Source organism: Citrus sinensis, chromosome 2 (genome assembly GCF_022201045.2).
Source record: "Citrus sinensis cultivar Valencia sweet orange chromosome 2, DVS_A1.0, whole genome shotgun sequence".
Classification (NCBI taxonomy): domain Eukaryota; kingdom Viridiplantae; phylum Streptophyta; class Magnoliopsida; order Sapindales; family Rutaceae; genus Citrus; species Citrus sinensis.
In genome coordinates, this window is record NC_068557.1 from 1,462,280 (window position 1) to 1,480,330 (window position 18,051).

The 18,051-nt window shown below is 35.0% G+C and overlaps 1 protein-coding gene and 2 pseudogenes across 2 annotated transcripts in view; all 3 read left to right on the top strand.

The window, feature by feature from the left end:
* The window catches only part of LOC102607217 (octanoyltransferase LIP2, mitochondrial), a 66,911-nt gene extending 54,346 nt beyond the window's left edge, over window positions 1–12,565 (top strand). Inside the window, exons 1-4 of one of the 2 annotated variants that reach the window (XM_052434613.1) lie at window positions 9,889–10,280; window positions 10,570–10,640; window positions 10,896–10,966; window positions 12,115–12,565. In XM_052434613.1, coding sequence (XP_052290573.1) covers window positions 10,011–10,280; window positions 10,570–10,640; window positions 10,896–10,966; window positions 12,115–12,329 — 627 coding nt within the window. In that variant the 5' untranslated portion in view covers window positions 9,889–10,010 and the 3' untranslated portion in view covers window positions 12,330–12,565. Of the gene's footprint in view, window positions 1–9,888; window positions 10,281–10,569; window positions 10,641–10,895; window positions 10,967–12,114 lie in introns of those variants that run through there. The other variant, XM_052434610.1, reaches the window with a different exon arrangement.
* On the top strand, window positions 109–7,490 carry LOC102608015 (G-type lectin S-receptor-like serine/threonine-protein kinase RLK1; annotated as a pseudogene).
* Window positions 12,566–14,473: 1,908 nt separating the features above from the next.
* Window positions 14,474–17,060, top strand: LOC102607715 (G-type lectin S-receptor-like serine/threonine-protein kinase LECRK3; annotated as a pseudogene).
* The last annotated feature ends 991 nt before the right edge of the window (window positions 17,061–18,051 follow it).

The window sequence follows — 18,051 nt, forward strand, 5'->3', positions numbered from 1 at the left end:
GTAAATGTTTCCCTCCTCTCTGTTCTCATTTCATGATTTATTTTAATCATTTTTGCCCATGATTGTGTTATATAATTTCTTGAAGTGCTTCTCCAAATAGCTACTGCAATGGCTTCTGCTAAATCGTACTCCATATTCTTACTATTTCTGCTTCCATATGATTTACATTTAGCCACTGCTCAAAACAATGGAACTGTACCTGCGGGCGCAACTCTTACAGCAGGCACTGACAGCTCTCCATGGTTTTCTCCTTCTGGTGATTTTGCATTTGGATTTCACCAGCTTGATGAAGAAAACAACACCAATGATCTTTTCTTGCTTTCAATATTTTTCAACAAGATACCTGAAAAAACTGTTGTCTGGTACACAGATAATAAAGATCAAAATCCTGCTGTCCCAAGAGGATCACAAGTAAAGCTTACTGCTGATCAAGGGCTAGTACTTAATGATCCTCAAGGCAAGCAAGTTTGGAGCTCTAAAATTGATATTGGTGCAGTCGCTGTTGGCCATATGAATGATACAGGCAATTTTGTGCTTGTAAGCAGCAGCACTATCAGGTTATGGGACAGCTTCAGCAATCCTACGGATACATTGCTGCCAGGGCAAATGATGGAGACTGAACAAGGGCTTTTTTCTCGAAAATCGGAGACCAAATTCTCGCGAGGACGGTTCCAATTTCGCTTGCTTAAAAAAGGTAATCTCGTGCTCAATATTGCAAATTTGCCTACTGATCTTGTCTATGATGCTTACTACAGTAGTGGTACTTATGATTCTACAAAGTCATCAAATTCTGGTTACCAAGTGATGTTCAATGAGTCTGGTTACATGTACATATTGAGAAGAAATAGCCAGAGGTTTGATCTCACAAAAGGAAGAGTAGTCCCTGCTGCAGACTGTTACCATAGAGCGACTCTAAATTTTGATGGTGTTTTCGCGCAATATTTTTATCCAAAGAATGGTAATGGAAACTGGTCTGTTGTCTGGTCTGAGCCTGAAAATATTTGTGTTAATATTGGAGGAGGCTTGGGAAGTGGTGCTTGTGGATATAACAGTATTTGCACCTTAGATAGTGATCGAAGACCAAGGTGTGCATGCCCGAAAGGGTATTCTTTACTTGATGAGAATGACAGGTACGGAAGCTGTAAACCAGATTTTGAATTGAGCTGCTGGGGAGGAGGGCAGGGTTATAACAAAGAATTGTTTGACTTTCATGAGGTCAAAAATATAGATTGGCCTCAGTCAGACTACGAGCGTTTCAAGAACTATAATGAAGTGCAGTGCAAAACTCTTGCTTGAGTGATTGTTTCTGTGCTGCGGTTATTTTTGAAGACGATAGCTGCTGCTTCAAGAAGCTGCCTCTCTCCAATGGCATGACAGATAGCCGTATTACGAGCAAAGCTTTTATAAAATATAAGAATAAAGGTGATGATCCTCCATCAGTCCCTCGTCCTCCGGATCATGAAGACAAGAAGAAAAGGAAGATGATGAATGCCACAGGATCAGTACTCTTAGGAAGCTCCGTGTTTGTGAATTTTGCAATGGTTTGTGCAGTTGTTCTTGGTTTTTTCTTCATCTATAAGAAGAAATGGATAAGAAACAGTCCAGGCGATGGCACCGTTGAAACAAATTTGCGTTGTTTTAGCTACAAAGCGCTTGAGGAAGCTACAGATAACTTCAAGGAAGAAGTCGGCAGAGGATCTTTTGGTATTGTTTACAAAGGTGTAATTCAAACAACAAGACAAGTACTACTGCAGTTGCAGTCAAGAAATTGGATAGTGTTTCAAGATGGTGAAAGAGAATTCAAGAATGAAGTCTTCGTGATTAGCCAGACTCATCACAAGAACCTTGTTCGGTTGCTAGGGTTCTGTGACGAAGGCCTGAACAGGTTGTTGGTGTATGAGTTCTTGAATAATGGAACATTAGCAAGTTTCCTTTTCGGAAACTTGAAGCCTAGTTGGAACCTGAGAACTAACATTGCATTTCAGATTGCAAGAGGGCTTTTGTACCTACATGAAGATTGCAGCTCTCAGATCATCCTTTGTGATATAAAGCCTCAGAATATATAGCTTGATGATCACTACAATGCTCGGATATCGGACTTTGGTTTGGCAAAGTTTTTGACACTGAATCAGAGCAAAACTATTAAGACAGCTATAAGAGGACAGAAGGGTACGTAGCTCCTGAATGGTTTAGGAACTCAACAATCACAGCAAAGGTTGATGTGTACAGCTTTGGTTTTTTATTGCTGGAAATCATTTCCTGCAGGAAAAGTTTTGATATTGAAATGGGTGAGGAGTATGCAATTTTAACAGATTGGGCTTTTGATTGCTACAGAAATGGGAAATTGGATGATTTGGTTGAGGGAGACATGGAAGCCATTGATAAGTGACAAGCAACAAATATGGTAGCTTGTACCGCCATGGCTAGAGGATTTCCAACATCTCGTCTAAGCCATAATTGATGGAAAATATAGTAGCACATGTCATGGTGGATTCATCACAACGGCTAGTTGATTATTATAATTATTGTAAATATTGTCTTTCCTTGTACAGCATCTTGAACGTCTTTGTATATTTGTAAAATTCAAGAATTGCACAAGTAACAAAAACAATTACTATTTTCACCCTATTCAAGTATCTCAAATATTTTTCAGGGTATCAGAGCCTAATGGCTTCAAGTTCAAATTCAAAACCATCCCTATCCCTTCAATCTTTCCATCAGTGTTCGAGTTTGGTTCCAATAAAACTCAACACTGAAAATTATCTTATTTGGAGTTCTCAAGTTCAACCACTTATATTTACCCTTGGGCTAAATCACCATATAGTTGATGTTAAGACTCCACCGAAGATGATAGAGCAAGATGGGAAGGAGATAAATAATCCATATTTTCTCATGTGGAAAAATAATGATGGACTTCTCACAACTTGGCTCAGAAGTATGATGAACGAAGACGTGTTGAGCATGGTTATCGGCTTGCAAAAGACTCGAGAAATCTGGCTCACCGTTGAAGAAAACATGCTGCCTGCAACTAAGGAGCAAGAATGGCTAAAAGATAGCCTTTATTCTCTAAAGAAATGATCTTCCAAGCTTGATGAATTTCTTAAGAAATTCAAGGGCCTTTGCAACAAGTTGGCAGCCATTGGAAAACCAATGAACGATGATGACAAGATTTTTCAAATTGCAAAAGCCTTAGGTCCCAAATATGCTGACTTCAAAACTGCAATGCTCACTAAACCTCCATATCCCAGCCTTAAACAATTCATCAATGCTCTCCAAAACCATGAACATACTGTGATCGTAGAAAAAGATGAAGAAGCTAGACTTAGCACAAATCAAAACCAAGCCTTCTTTGGTCAACGTGGAAGAGGCAGAAATCAAAGAAGTGGAAGACCTCCATACCGAGGTAGAGGATCTCAACGAAACTCAGGTGGTAGAAATTACCCAACAACTACAACCATTACAATGGCAACAATCGTAAACCACAACAGCAGCCTCAAAAACCAAATAAAGAAAATAATACCTCAGATGAAGAAGTTATTTGCCAAATCTGTCACAAACATAGTGCTGTTGAATGTTGGTACAGATACGACTATGACAATGAAGAGGATCCACAGGCCCTAGCTGCCATGAATCTTCAAGAAAATAATGATCAACAGTTCTATGTGGATTCTGGAGCAATATCACACATGACAAATAACACACGTAATCTTGATCATGTAAGGCCGTATAGAGGTAATGACAAAATAATTGTCGGCAATGGTCAAGATTTAAATATTTCACATATTGGTTCTGCTTCTTTAAATACAAATCATGGTTCTTTACACTTGAATAATATTTTAGTTGTTCCAAAACTCAAAAAGAATCTCTTATCAGTTGGCCAACTCATTGATGATATTAAATGTGTTTTTGAATTTAACACTGATGGTTTTATTGTGAAGAGCAAGGAAAACAAGGTTCTGGCAAAGGGGAGTAAGAAAGGGAAGCTATACACATTGGAAAGAGACTTTCATGCTGCCTTCAATGCAATTCAAGGAGAATCTAGCGGTTTTAGTTTATGGTACAAGAGGCTTGGCCATGCCAATCCTAAAATCTTGGAGGCCTTAAAACGCAATGATTTTATTGACTTTTCTAGTTGGTCTAAAGCACCCCGTATTTATGTTTCTTGCCAATTAGGCAAGAGTTGTAGGAAATCTTTTACTTTATCTAATAATAAAGCAGATTTTCCTTTACAAAAAGTGCATTGTGATATATGGGATCTAGCTCCCATTACTTCTACTCAACATTTTCGTTACTATATATTATTTGTAGATGATTATTTGCGTTTTAGTTGGTTATATCCCTTAAAACAAAAATCTGATTTCTTGAAGTGCTTCTTGAAATTCAGAAACTAGTTGAAACACAATTGGACAAAAAGATCACAATATTTCAAAGCGATGGATGAGGGGAATTTAATTCTATGGCCTTCATTAAACATCTTGAAAATTGCGGCATCACAAGACAAATTTCTTGTCCATACACTCCGGAGCAAAATGGTGTTGCTGAGAGAAAGCATAGGCACATCAATGAGACAGCCTTGACGATGATGTTTCATGCTTCTTTGCCACTCAAATTATGGGTGGATTCTTTTCTTGCAGCCATTTATATCATTAACAGGCTGCCTCTTTCACCTTTAAAAAATAAAAGCCCTTATGAAATTCTTTTCAAAAAATTACCGGACTATAGAGGGTTAAAAGTCCTAGGTTGTAGATGTTTTCCTTATCTTCGAGATTACAGTAAAATAAAATTTGATAAAAAATCATATCCATGTGTTTTCATAGGCTATAGTCCCCTCCATAAAGGATATCATTGTCTACAACCTAAGACTAATCGTGTATATATATCAAGGCTTGTTGTATTTGATGAAAATTATTTACCATTCAAAAAATTAACATCATTTTTTTAATGTGCAGGAACATAGTACATTGACCACCTTCCCTCAACAAGATGAGTGGCTCCCAAAGAATTCTCCCAATTGTGAGAATCTTAATGATTCACGTGTTGTCAAAGTAAACAATTGTAAAGGTGCTACAATATCAACACCACATGTGCAATTCATGCCCCACAAGGATGTGAACTTGGACAACAACTCAAATGCCACTTCTCCAATTATTTTAGATTTCCCACAAGACAATTTAGAGGACAATTTGAATTCAGCAACTCCACTCGACAAGTCAGAAGCAATTCCAAATATTTTGGAGTCTCCACATGCAATGCAACCTTTGACTACAAATGATTCAAATTCTAGTAGTTCACATGCAACTGAACCACCTAATTTGTCCAGAAATACAGACAACAGCCCTGCCTGAAATTCACAATCAGATTATCCTGACATATCCAATCGCTTATTTGTGGAACTTAAGATACCAAACACAGCTGCAAAACCGCATAGCCTAAATACTAATCCCATGATGACACGCAATAAACTCAAACAAATCCTAAATTAGCCCTTCAAGCCAGCCATAGTAGAGAAATTGAACCCAAAACACTCAAAACTGCCTTAAAGAATCCACTTTGGACTCAAGTTATAAAAGAAGAGTTTCAAGCATTGCATCAAAATCAGACATGGGTCTTTGTGTCGCGCCTAACAATGTTAATGTCATCAGATCGAAATGGGTATATCGTATCAAATAGAGAGAAGATGGAACCATTGATCGCTATAAAGCTCGATTAGTTGCTAAGGGATTCACACAGGTTCCAGGAGTCGACTTCGATGAAACCTTCAGTCCCGTTATAAAGGCCACATCTATTCACTTTATCCTTGCAATTGCTGTGAGCTCAAAATGGCTTATCAAGCAGCTGGATGTTTGCAATGCTTTTCTTCATAGACTATTAAAGGAGATTGTCTACATGGAGCAGCCTCCCGGGTTTCGCAATTCACGTCGTCCAGCATATGTTTGCAAGCTTCAAAAATCACTCTATGGCCTGAAACAGGCACCTAGAGCGTGGTTCGAGTGTCTTTCTCAAGCCTTAATTTCTCTTGGATTTTCTAGTAGCAAAGCTGATAGCTCTTTATTTATATTTAATAACAAATCCATTCTTATACTTATATTAATTTATGTTGATGATGTGATCATTACATGAAATAATAAGAAGGAAATTCAATCAATCATCAACAATCTGAGCTCAAAGTTCGCTTTAAAAGATCTTGGCAACCTACATTACTTCTTAGGCATTGAAGTTCAACAATTCACGCATGGCATCTTTCTATCTCAAGCGAAGTACACTAAAGACCTTCTTTCCAAGGCAAGAATTCATGATTGTTCTCTTATTAACACGCTGATGGCTATACGATCAATACCGTGTTCGGATGATAATGAACCTGTGGATGCGACCGAATATAGAGGCCTTGTTGGAAGCCTTCAATATCTCACCTACACAAGGCCCGATATCACATTTGGTGTCAATCGAGTCTCTCAACACTTCCAAGCGCCAACAAAAGCCAACCTCAAGGACGTGAAAAGGATCCTTCGTTACCGTAAAGGTACCCTTGACTTTGGCCTTAGATTTTTGTCTCAAAGCTCTCTCAAGCTCTATGCCTTTTCCGATTCCGATTGGGCTGGATGTCCGATAACGAGACGAAGTACAACAGGATTTTGCATTTATCTTGGAAGCAATTGTATCTCTTGGAGCTCCAAGAAACAACACACAATCTCTCGCTCAAATGCCGAAGCCGAATATAGGTCCATGGCCCTTGCCGCTGTCGAGTTAACATGGCTCACATATCTATTTAATGACATTGGGTTATGTATTCTGAAAGCACCCACGCTTCTCTGTGACAATTTGAGTGCAATTCATATGATTAAGAACCCAGTGTTTCATGCTAGAATGAAACATATTAAGCTTGACGTGCATTTTGTTTGTGAGAAGGTCGCTAAAGGGTCATTATTTACACGATATGTGCCTTCTCATCTTCAGATTACAGACACTCTTACAAAACCTTTGGGGAAGCATCAATTTCTCACGCTACGAACCAAGCTAGGCGTTCATCGCATGACACTGCCTAGCTTGAGGGGGGCTGATAAGTCACAAGCAACAAATATGGTAGCTTGTACTACCATGGCAAGAGGATTTCCAACATCTCGTCTAAGCCATAATTGATGGAAAATATAGCAGCACATGTCATGGTGGATTCATCACAATGGCTAGTTGATTATTATAATTATTGTAAATATTGTCTTTCCTTGTACAACATCTTGAACGTCTTTATATATTTGTAAAATTCAAGAATTGCACAAATAACAAAAACAATTACTATTTTCACCATATTCAAGCATCTCAAATATTTTTCAGCCATGAATGATATAAAATTTGTGGAGAAGCTTGTGATGGTTTCCATTTGGTGCATTCAAGAGGATCCATCTCTTAGACCGACAATGAGGAAAGTTTCACAGATGCTTCAAGGAGTTGTTGAAGTGGATGTTCCTCCCAATCCATCTCCATTTAGTGGCTAAATGCGCTGATCTTAATTTCTAGGGAATGCTTGTTTGCATCTTTTATTCTTTTTCTTATCCATAATGCTTTGTTGTAAGGTCATTTTATTTGTAATTTCAATCAATCTTAATTTCTTTCTTTCCTTCCAAGTTATGAATAAGTTACAATGTTCGGGTTAGCCGACTTTTCTTGTGTACTCAGGATCTATTTACGAGCTTATCTGGCATTCTCCATTTAGATGCACAAACTTTTCCTCATATCAGTCGATAAGTTTTTAGTTTATTATTTCAATTGATGGTTTGTTTTTTTCTTTTATTCTTATGTATTTACTTGTATTTTAAGAGGTTTTGGGTTTTATCATTCTCCTTATGTAATTACTTCTATTTTGATTTATATGACAGGTATGGGTCCTGCCTAACCCCCCACCTTTTTAGTGGTTGTTTAATAAAAAAAAAAGTTATAATGTTCAGCATCACATTTAGCAATTGTTAATTTTGACTGTCTAGATGCGTGGTTTGGTTGCTCCGTTGTCGTAATTTGACAAATTTTGTAATTTATGTGGTGATTAGATTACCCCAGAATAAAAAGACACCATATGAGTTTTAAATGATAGACATTGGCTTTAAAATATTATGAGTTTTAAATGTCTTGCTTACAAGTGCTTAAAATATTCTATTTTTGTACCTTCTCTTCTTTACCACAACATTCAATACCATTTTGTAAGTTGTGGCAAACTGGAAAAACAAAGGGGTGACAGACCAAAACTTGTCGGAGATGAGAAGCAAAAGCCAAAGAGAGGTTGGCCAAAGAGGGAGCATAAATCAATCGACAAGCGGGTACTCTCTTTGTCCTTGGTGGTGTGTGCTGGTGCATTTATGTCATAATTGGAAACAGAAGTCTGATTGGTATCTACAGGAACGAAGTGAAGCAGATGCGTAAGAGGAGGAGGCCAAGGAAAACTTAAGCTCTAGCCAGTCACTATATAATATTTTGTGAGTCGTCCTCAACTCATCACATTATCTTTTGTACTTGGAATGAATGTTTTAATGTGTCAGATACTCAGCTCAGCATGTCTCTATTCGCTGAGAGTATGCCCTCCCTTGGCCCATGCCATTATCCTTCTGTGTACATTTCATAGGAATGTCGTGATTATATTTTCAGTTTGTAGACATGCTTCAGGGTTAAAATTTTAAGGGTGTATAAGAGGAATAGGATTAGAATACGGGTGTCAAAATATTTTATGTATATTTCAGAATATAATAAGAGGTTACAACATTCATATGACTCTTAAATAAATGTCGCATCATTAGAACTCCATTTATGCTTTAATCATTTTTCTAAAATAAAATCTCATTATTTTAGGTGAGTACAATTTAAAGATAACAGTTCAAATGTTGTGGAAATTCTTCCATCCTTTCAAAATTACCAATTGTCTTACATCATTGCAGCTAAGTGCGTTATGGTTCCATGAAACATGACAAATCCTAAAATTCTACTTTCGCAAAATAAGATGTTACAGATCAGTAATAATTCAAATTTACTTAGTACGAGTATTGTAATAGTCCAACAAAAACCGAATCACCTGCAATAATGAACTTTCCTAACATGCAGATTGCAGTTTGTTTTTTCCATTCAAGATTTATCCTTTGTTTGGATTTTCTTGCCACATTTAGAAAATCTACGTTCAAATAAAAAAGTAGGACACGCTTGAGTAAAAATTTTGTTTCACTCATACTCACCTGTACACGATGCCCGTAGATCATACACCAAGTGTAACTCATGCGGATGATATAGCTAAGTTGGAAAATCACTAATCGTGCATGCTTGACAAGTTTTTAGATGCACAAAAATCATCAAGTCGACTGAAAACGTTTCTGTGGGTGCTAATATTTTGTTAAATTAGTAAAATCTTTTAGATAGTATATGAAAGATTTGATGTTCAAATCACACCGCGCAGTATGAACTCAAATAATTAATAAATTTTAAATTGGTATAAAAAAGACTTGATGTTCGGATTTAGCTGCTGACGTTAAAAAAAATTCTTTTTTGGAAATATTATTTTAGTTGAGTCCGAGTTAAAGTTAGCTCCTAACTTTGCCACTGCTTAGTACGTTAAAAACTTAATTAGACATACATGCGAATCATCGCATTTTACATAACTTATGGGAATTTAAATAAACATATATAAAATAAAGACTTATGAGAAAATGCGATTAGTAGAGAAAATGAAATTAGTTCTTATTTTGTTAATTTTAATTTCGTTGCAATGTGAAAATAAAATAAAAGGCTTGTGCATTTTTATTTTGGAAGGTTAACTATTTGTGAGCTTTGTTCATACATGGCGGCTCTAATAGTGTAACACTTGTTAAAAATCATTACCAAATAAGCTGTTGCCACAAAATAATAAATACAAACGAAAGAGAGAAGAAACCGTTACCCCCGTATCATTACATCAAAACTTATCAACTTTTCTCTCACTTTTACTTATAATATTCAGAACAAAATTGATAGCAATATAATAATTTTAGTGTAATTGCAAAATGAGGATGAGAAACCGTGACAGATTTGCAATGGAGCACTCTGGTACTCCATCTGATTCATCATCACATGAATTAGGGGAGATTGAAGTACTGTACTTTAATGTGGTGGACAAAGAGAAACTCAAAGAATTGTCAGTGAAAAAGTACAGTGACGTGCAAATTTCTGTGCCACAACCAAACATGCAGCAGCCTCGTGCCTCTGATGAGGGGAATTCAAGCAGCAATCAAGAGAATATGCAATTGATTGAAGCAAATTCAAGCCAAACAATGGTTGTTTCTGGAGATTTTGCCCTTCTGGCCTTACATCTCTCTTCTCTCTTTTTATCTTAATTTGCAGTCCAAAGATCTTATTTTTATTTTCTGAATTAAGCTCATTTTTGATAACATTTTGATCAGATCATCAAAGATTATCAATCATATGGGGTTGATTCATATATATCTGGGTATCAAACCATAAAGATCTTTGAAGATCTTTCGCATGCAACAATTGATGATAAGTATGTTATTAAAAATTTGCATGTACTAATTTCTTTCATATATTTTTAACTCTATTGCATAGGCCAACAAAGATGCTGGTGGACCAGAAGATTCAGATAAAGAGAAATCCAATTCCTTGGCCAATAATCAAAAGTAATTTTTTGATACTCAAGTTCTATTTTATTTTCATTTTACATTTTTTAAAGTGAATAAGATTACGATCTATGGTTGCATGAATCTGTAAAATTAGTACTATTACCTTATTGTTCAGCAAATTCTAAAAAACAATGTTTGAGGAATTTTTTGTAGGAAGTGAACCAACCATCGGTTCAGAATTTTGAAATACAAGAAGATAAAATATCCATCATAGCTTAAACCAATAGCTAACATGTACTTTTAATGATATAGGGAAGAAACATTCGCTAATGCAACAGTGAATCTGGAGCAAGCTGCAACAGCTTCATCTTCAAATGAGAAAGGTATATATTCTTGCTTTTTTTTTTTTTTAATCGAAAATTTTCATTAAGCCGCGAAAATTTGAATTTTGTTTTCGCGCCATAATAAATGACGTAATAAACTAATCAAAAACTTTTTAATACTTTAAATAAATAAACATTTTATCCTCTTTCGGCGAAAGCAAACTCATCTTATTCCAAATCAAATAACTTTATTGCTACATACTAAAAGCATGAATGATTAATATTTATTGATTTATGTGTCTGATTATATTAATTAATTGGGATTGTAATTGTATTTTGTGTTTGTTTAATTAACAAAAAAGAATTCGATCCATTATTCATTTAATCTTATCCTATTTATATACATCAATAGAAACATGCATAAACAGAAAATGCTAATTAATTATTATTTTTTCCTATGTTAATTAAAAAGTAGAATTCCTTATAGTAACACTGCATTTGATAACAAACACATTTATTAGATTTATGACATGGATTCATTTGAAATTTTAATTGCTAAAAGATCACTTTGTCATGTAAAAATAAAGTAAAAAAGAAGCAAATGTCGGCATGAAAAAATAATGGAAATATATTCTATGAGGGTGACTTGTCTTGTTACCTTCTAATTATTTCCTCCCTTTCTGCTCTTGAACTTCTCCTTGATATGGTCTCAATCTTCTCATTGCTACTATCTATAGGAGAGGCCTTATGTCCTTATTGAATTTGGGTTATATGTTTGGAACAGATTGATTGATCACAGATACGGCAGTATATATGGAAGTGGTTGCTCACTCTCAAATCTAATTTCTAATATTTTTGTTTTCCCTATTATGTATGATTAATGGCAAAACTTCCCATAGAGCCTTTATGTTAACAGGTCCATTAAGGCATAATTACTCGATTTTCTTTATGTGTCAATGTCAATTAACCTAGGTACATATATGAAGTGAGGAATTACGTATTTACACTTTAGATTAACCTGCATCATGATTGTCTTGATTTCATATATATGAGCATATCCTTGTCATTCACTAATTTTTAATAACCACATTTGATGAGTCAATTGATGAATTTCTTTGAAGCATAGTTGGCACAAAGTATTGTTACAGCCTTCTTTTAGCAATAAAACTAGCATTTCTTAACTATTGGACGTATACATATATGTTCAGCAATGACTAAGGTGGGATATGATCTGCGCCCTCGACACAAGGGGAGAGCAATTAAAATAAAGAGCTTGGACTGTGTTCGTAATGATGACAACAATCTGAGATCCGAAGCCAACGAGGATGGTGACATACTCATCACTGACATGCTTAATGAGGAGAAGAAGAGGAAGCTCAAGGCCAATCTTGAGAAGAAGTCCACCAATACTAAGAAGCCTTAAAAGATCTCAAGATTGAGACTATGATGCCCATATGAATCTAGGGATTTATGCTTAATTCTGTTATCAATAAATGGTGCATATGGATGTTATGCTAGCTTGTGTCTGCTTAACTAGGGTTTGTTTGATATATGGTGCCATTGTTATTAAGGGTAAAAAATAGTTGGATTAAAAAATTATGGCTGTTTGTGCTATGGATCGATTAAATCTTTGATGAAGCTATATATATATATATATATATATACGGCTATTTGTGTTATTTATTGATCTTTATTCTAGTTTGGTTTTGCTTATATATAGTGTGCAGTTTGATGATCAATTGAACCTTGTTATTTCTCAACCCTAAGAATGGCAATAATCAGCATACTAACCACAACATCATTTTGGCCAACTCCCTTTTTATTTTTTTGTGGCCGAATTCCGAAAGATATTTGTACTTTTATTCCTGAATAAATTCCAATTTCACATTTTATGTATTTTTAAAGCAATGCAAGACGTGTCAATTAAACTGAAATTAGGGCATGCTTGAAGAAAAAACTTTTCATTAATGAGTGAAAGAAATAATTAATCAAGTTGAAAAACCACATATTCATGCATGCCTGACAAGTTTTAAGATGTTTATGTCATCAACCGAAGTCAAACGTATGAATGAAAAAGGGTATATGATTGACTAGCTAGTTTAGATTATAAGGATTCAAGGAAAATCCAAATCAAGCCGAACGGAATCAATTCAGTTCGATATTTTGCTTTTTATTCTTTGGCCAATTGGGATTTTGTGCTGTTTGGTTTGGTTTGGTCTGGTGTATCTTTTTAAATAGAGTATATTGTAGAGCTTTTATTAGTAAAATTTTTATTAGTAGAGTTTTCACAAAAAAAATAATAATAATTGTTTGGTTGTCAATAAAAACTTTTGTAAAAATTATAAAATTATTTTAATAAATAAATTATTTAAAGTTATGTTATGAAAGAAATGAAATATGATTAATATTTTAAACATTTAAACATTTTAAAAAGTTTTAAATCTCTACCTTAAGAGCCCAAAATTTAGGATTTTACTTGTAGAAGTAAAATATATAGCTTATTTAATTTTTAAAATCTTTACTGAAAAACAACCAAAGCATTAAAATTTTTTTGATGAAAACTTATGAAATTAAATAAGTACTTATGAACATTAAATAAATAATATCAAATAGGTACTTAATAGAGACAAAATAACTTATTTAATTTTAAAAAACTCAACTAAAAAAACAACCGAATAACAAAAAAATATATATTTGTAGCTATTAGATAAGGTATATTAAATAGGCACTAAGTTTAATAAATAAAGCAAGTTAATTTCATTTCATAACACAAATGAATGAATTTCGTTTTACAGTATGTGCTCAAAAGCTGGCTAATTCATTTTCGCTATAATTTTTGTCAGATCTATATGGTTTTCGCCCTATGTTAAAAACTTTGTTGTGAATTCGTTGTGGTATATTATAAGTCTTTTGTAACTTGTAAGACGAGTTTTGGAAAAGAAAATTAAGCTATAAGACAAAATACATGGTGGATAAACTTAACATAAGGCAATGGGGACCCCAAAAAAAAAATTGATAAAATGTGATGTTTGATTGTAACATTGACTGAGTTGTAGTCAACATGCAACTCTTTTTTCTTGCCGAGGGTTTCACAACTCTTTATATGTTATTTTCTTTTTTCATTTTAGATTTCAGTTAAACTTCAATTTGATACTTTAATGCTCGTTTGAAAAATATTAGGCTGGATTCAGGTCCCAACAGATATTTTTGAATGTAGTTATCAATATTTATACTTTGTTCAATATAATATTTATAAAAAAAAAACATTGACGGACTGGAAATGCAATTATGGCGGGAAAAAGTGCTCTCAGCTAATAACTTGTGCTTAATTAACTTTGATTAATCAACTATGGTCCTTGACTTTAAGGTTGCTTGCCCCATTGTCGGGGCAAGATTATTCAAAGATAGAAAGAAGCAAAGTCTAGCAATTAATAACAACTTTGACATATGGATAATATATGTAATTTTACCTTTCTATTTTTTGACTTGTAACTGTTTCTCTCCTCTCCGTTCTCATTTCATGATTTACTTTAATCATTTCTGCCTATGGTTACCATATATAATTCCTAAAAGTGTTTTCCAAAAAGATATAGCAATGGCTTCTGCTAAATTGTACTTCATATTCTTACTATATCAGCTTCTATATTATTTGCATTTAGCCATTGCCCAAAACAATGGAACTGTACCTGTGGGTGCAACTCTCACAGCAGGTACTAATAGCTCTCCCTGGGTATCTCCTTCCGGTGATTTTGCATTTGGATTTCACCAGCTTGATGAAGAAAACAACAGCAATGGTCTCTTCTTGCTTTCAATATTTTACAACAAAATACCTGAAAAAACAGTCGTTTGGTACACAGACAATAAAGATCAAAATCCTGCTGTCCCAAGAGGATCACAAGTAAAGCTTACTGCTGATCGAGGGCTAGTACTCAATGATCCTCAAGGCAAACAAGTATGGAGCTCTAAAATTGATATTGGTACTGTTGCTATTGGCGTTATGAATGATACAGGCAATTTTGTGCTTGCAAGCAGCAGCTCCAGCAAGTTATGGGACAGCTTCACCAATCCTTCAGATACATTGCTGCCAGGCCAAATGATGGAGACTGAACAAGGGCTTTTTTCTCGAAAATCGGACACCAATTTCTCACGAGGACGGTTCCAATTTCGCTTGCTTGAAGACGGTGATCTTGTCCTTAATGTTGCAAATTTGCCTACTGATTTTGCCTACGATGCTTACTACACTAGTGGTACTTATGATTCTACAAACTCATCAAATTCTGGTTACCGAGTGATGTTCAATGAGTCTGGTTACATGTACATATTGAGAAGAAATAGCCAGAGGTTTGATCTTACAACAGGAAGAGTAGTGCCAGCTGCAGACTTTTACCATAGAGCAACTCTAAATTTTGATGGCGTTTTCGCGCAATATTTTTATCCAAAGAATGGTAATGGAAACTGGTCCGCTGTCTGGTCTCAGCCTGAAAATATTTGTGATAATATTTCAGGAGAATTCGGAAGTGGTGCTTGTGGATTTAACAGTATTTGCACCTTAGACGGTGATCGAAGGCCAATGTGTGAATGCCCAAAAGGGTATTCTTTGCTTGATGAGAACGAAAAGTACGGAAGCTGCAAAGCAGATTTTGAATTAAGTTGTAATGGAGGAGGGCAGGGTTATAACAAAGAATTGTTTGATTTTCATGAGCTTAAAGATACAGATTGGCCTTCGTCTGACTACGAGCATTTCAGCCCCTATGATGAAGTGCAGTGCAAAAACACTTGCTTGAGTGATTGTTTCTGTGCTGTGGCTATTTTTGGAATTGAAAGCTGTTGGTTGGTCAAGCTGCCTCTCAACAACGGCAGAGCAGATAGCAGTGTCAATCGCAAAGCTTTTATCAAATATAAAAAAGATGATGATCCTGATCCTCCATCAGTCCCTCGTCCTCCGGATCCTGAAGACAAGAAGAAAAGGAAGATGATGAATGCCACAGGATCAGTACTCTTGGGAAGCTCCGTGTTTGTGAATTTTGCAATGGTTTGTGCATTTGTTCTTGGTTTTTTCTTCATCTATAAGAAGAAATGGATAAGAAACAATCCAGGCGATGCCACCATTGAAACAAATTTGCGTTGTTTTAGCTACAAAGAGCTTGAGGAAGCGACAGATAACTTTGAGGAAGAAGTCGGCAGAGGATCTTTTGGTATTGTTTACAAAGGTGTAATTCAAACAACAAGAACAAGTACCACTGCAGTTGCAGTCAAGAAATTGGATAGAGTGTTTCAAGATGGTGAAAAGGAATTCAAGAATGAAGTTGTCGTGATTGGCCAGACTCATCACAAGAATCTTGTTAGGTTGCTGGGGTTCTGTGATGAAGGGCAGAACAGGTTGTTAGTGTATGAGTTCTTGAATAATGGAACATTAGCAAGTTTCCTTTTCGGAAACTTGAAGCCTAGTTGGAACCTGAGAACTAACATTGCATTTCAGATTGCAAGAGGGCTTCTGTACCCTACATGAAGATTGCAGCGCTCAGATCATCCATTGTGATATAAAGCCTCAGAACATATTGCTTGATGATTACTACAATGCTCGGATATCCGATTTTGGATTGGCGAAGCTGTTGACACTGAATCAGAGCAAAGCTATTAAGACGGCTATAAGAGGAACAAAAGGGTACGTAGCTCCCGAATGGTTTAGGAATTCAACAATCACAGCAAAGGTTGATGTGTACAGCTTTGGTGTTTTGTTGCTAGAAATCATTTCCTGCAGGAAAAGTTTTGATATCGAAATGGGTGAAGAGTATGCAATTTTAACAGATTGGGCTTTTGATTGCTATAGAAATGGGAAATTGGATGATTTGGTTGAGGGAGACACGGAAGCCATGAATGATATAAAATGCACAGAGAAGCTTGTGATGGTTTCCATTTGGTGCATTCAAGAGGATCCATCTCTTAGACCGACAATGAGGAAAGTTTCACAGATGCTTGAAGGAGTTGTTGAAGTGGATGTTCCTCCCAATCCATCTCCATTTAGTGGCTACATGCGCTGATCTTAATTTCTCGGCAATGCGTGTTTGCATCTTTTATTCTTTTTCTTATTCATAATGCTTTGTTGTAAGGTCATTTTATTTGTAATTTCAATCAATCTTAATTTATTTCTTTGCTTCCAAGTTATAAATAAGTTACAATGTTCAGCATCAAATTGAGCAATTGTTAATTATGACTGTCTAGATGCATGGTTTGGTTGCTCCGTTGTCGTAATTTGAAAAATTTTGCAGTTTGCGTGGTGGAGAAGCCCTAATAAGGGTTATAAGGCCACGCATGATTCCAAATGAAAGCCCAAAATTCCATAATATTAAATTAAATATTATAATATTAAATCTTGTTAAAAGAATTTAGACATGTAGGGCTTCTGGAATGAATTTGTTTTCATTAAATTCGACTTGGTTTTCAATTTTACATGTAATTTCGAAATAGACACCACTGCACTGGAAAACTGCGATTCCAGCAATGCGATCAGAGTTAAAAATTTATTTGTATTATCAAATGAACTCGAAAAATTATGAAAGTTTGTATGGAAGTTATAATATGTGTCTAGTATTCCCAGTTTTAATTTTATAATTTTCTGATTAGTATCTGATTTTATAAAAATCTCAGAACCTGTTTTGTTCAGTTAAGGTACTGGAGAAACAGTTTCGAATTCGTTAAGAAATAAATAGTTTTGAAAATATTTTTGTTATTGGATTCTCTTGAAAACTTTACATGATGTACCCATGGATGTCCAGAATTGTCCCATAGAATATTATGTCATTCTGAGTTTTAGATTAAGAGTTAAAATTCTGAGAATCAGACCTGTACGGGTATGAATTAAAAAAACCAAGTTCTTAGAATAAGTTATTAGTTGTCATATCTTGTATTTGTTTAATGTATTGGAGGTGATTGAGGCTCTTCGAGACTTAAAGGTGTGCCAATTCAAATTCTTTTGTCAAGGTAAGTAACTTCATTACTAATGTACTGGATTTGTATAACGATTTTGATATTATTATAAATGTTTTTGTACTACTTAGAAGATCAACTAATTTTCATAACAAAACCAGTTTATGAAAATGTTTTCAAATTTAAATTCTTTTAACAAAATATTTTATAAATGCTTT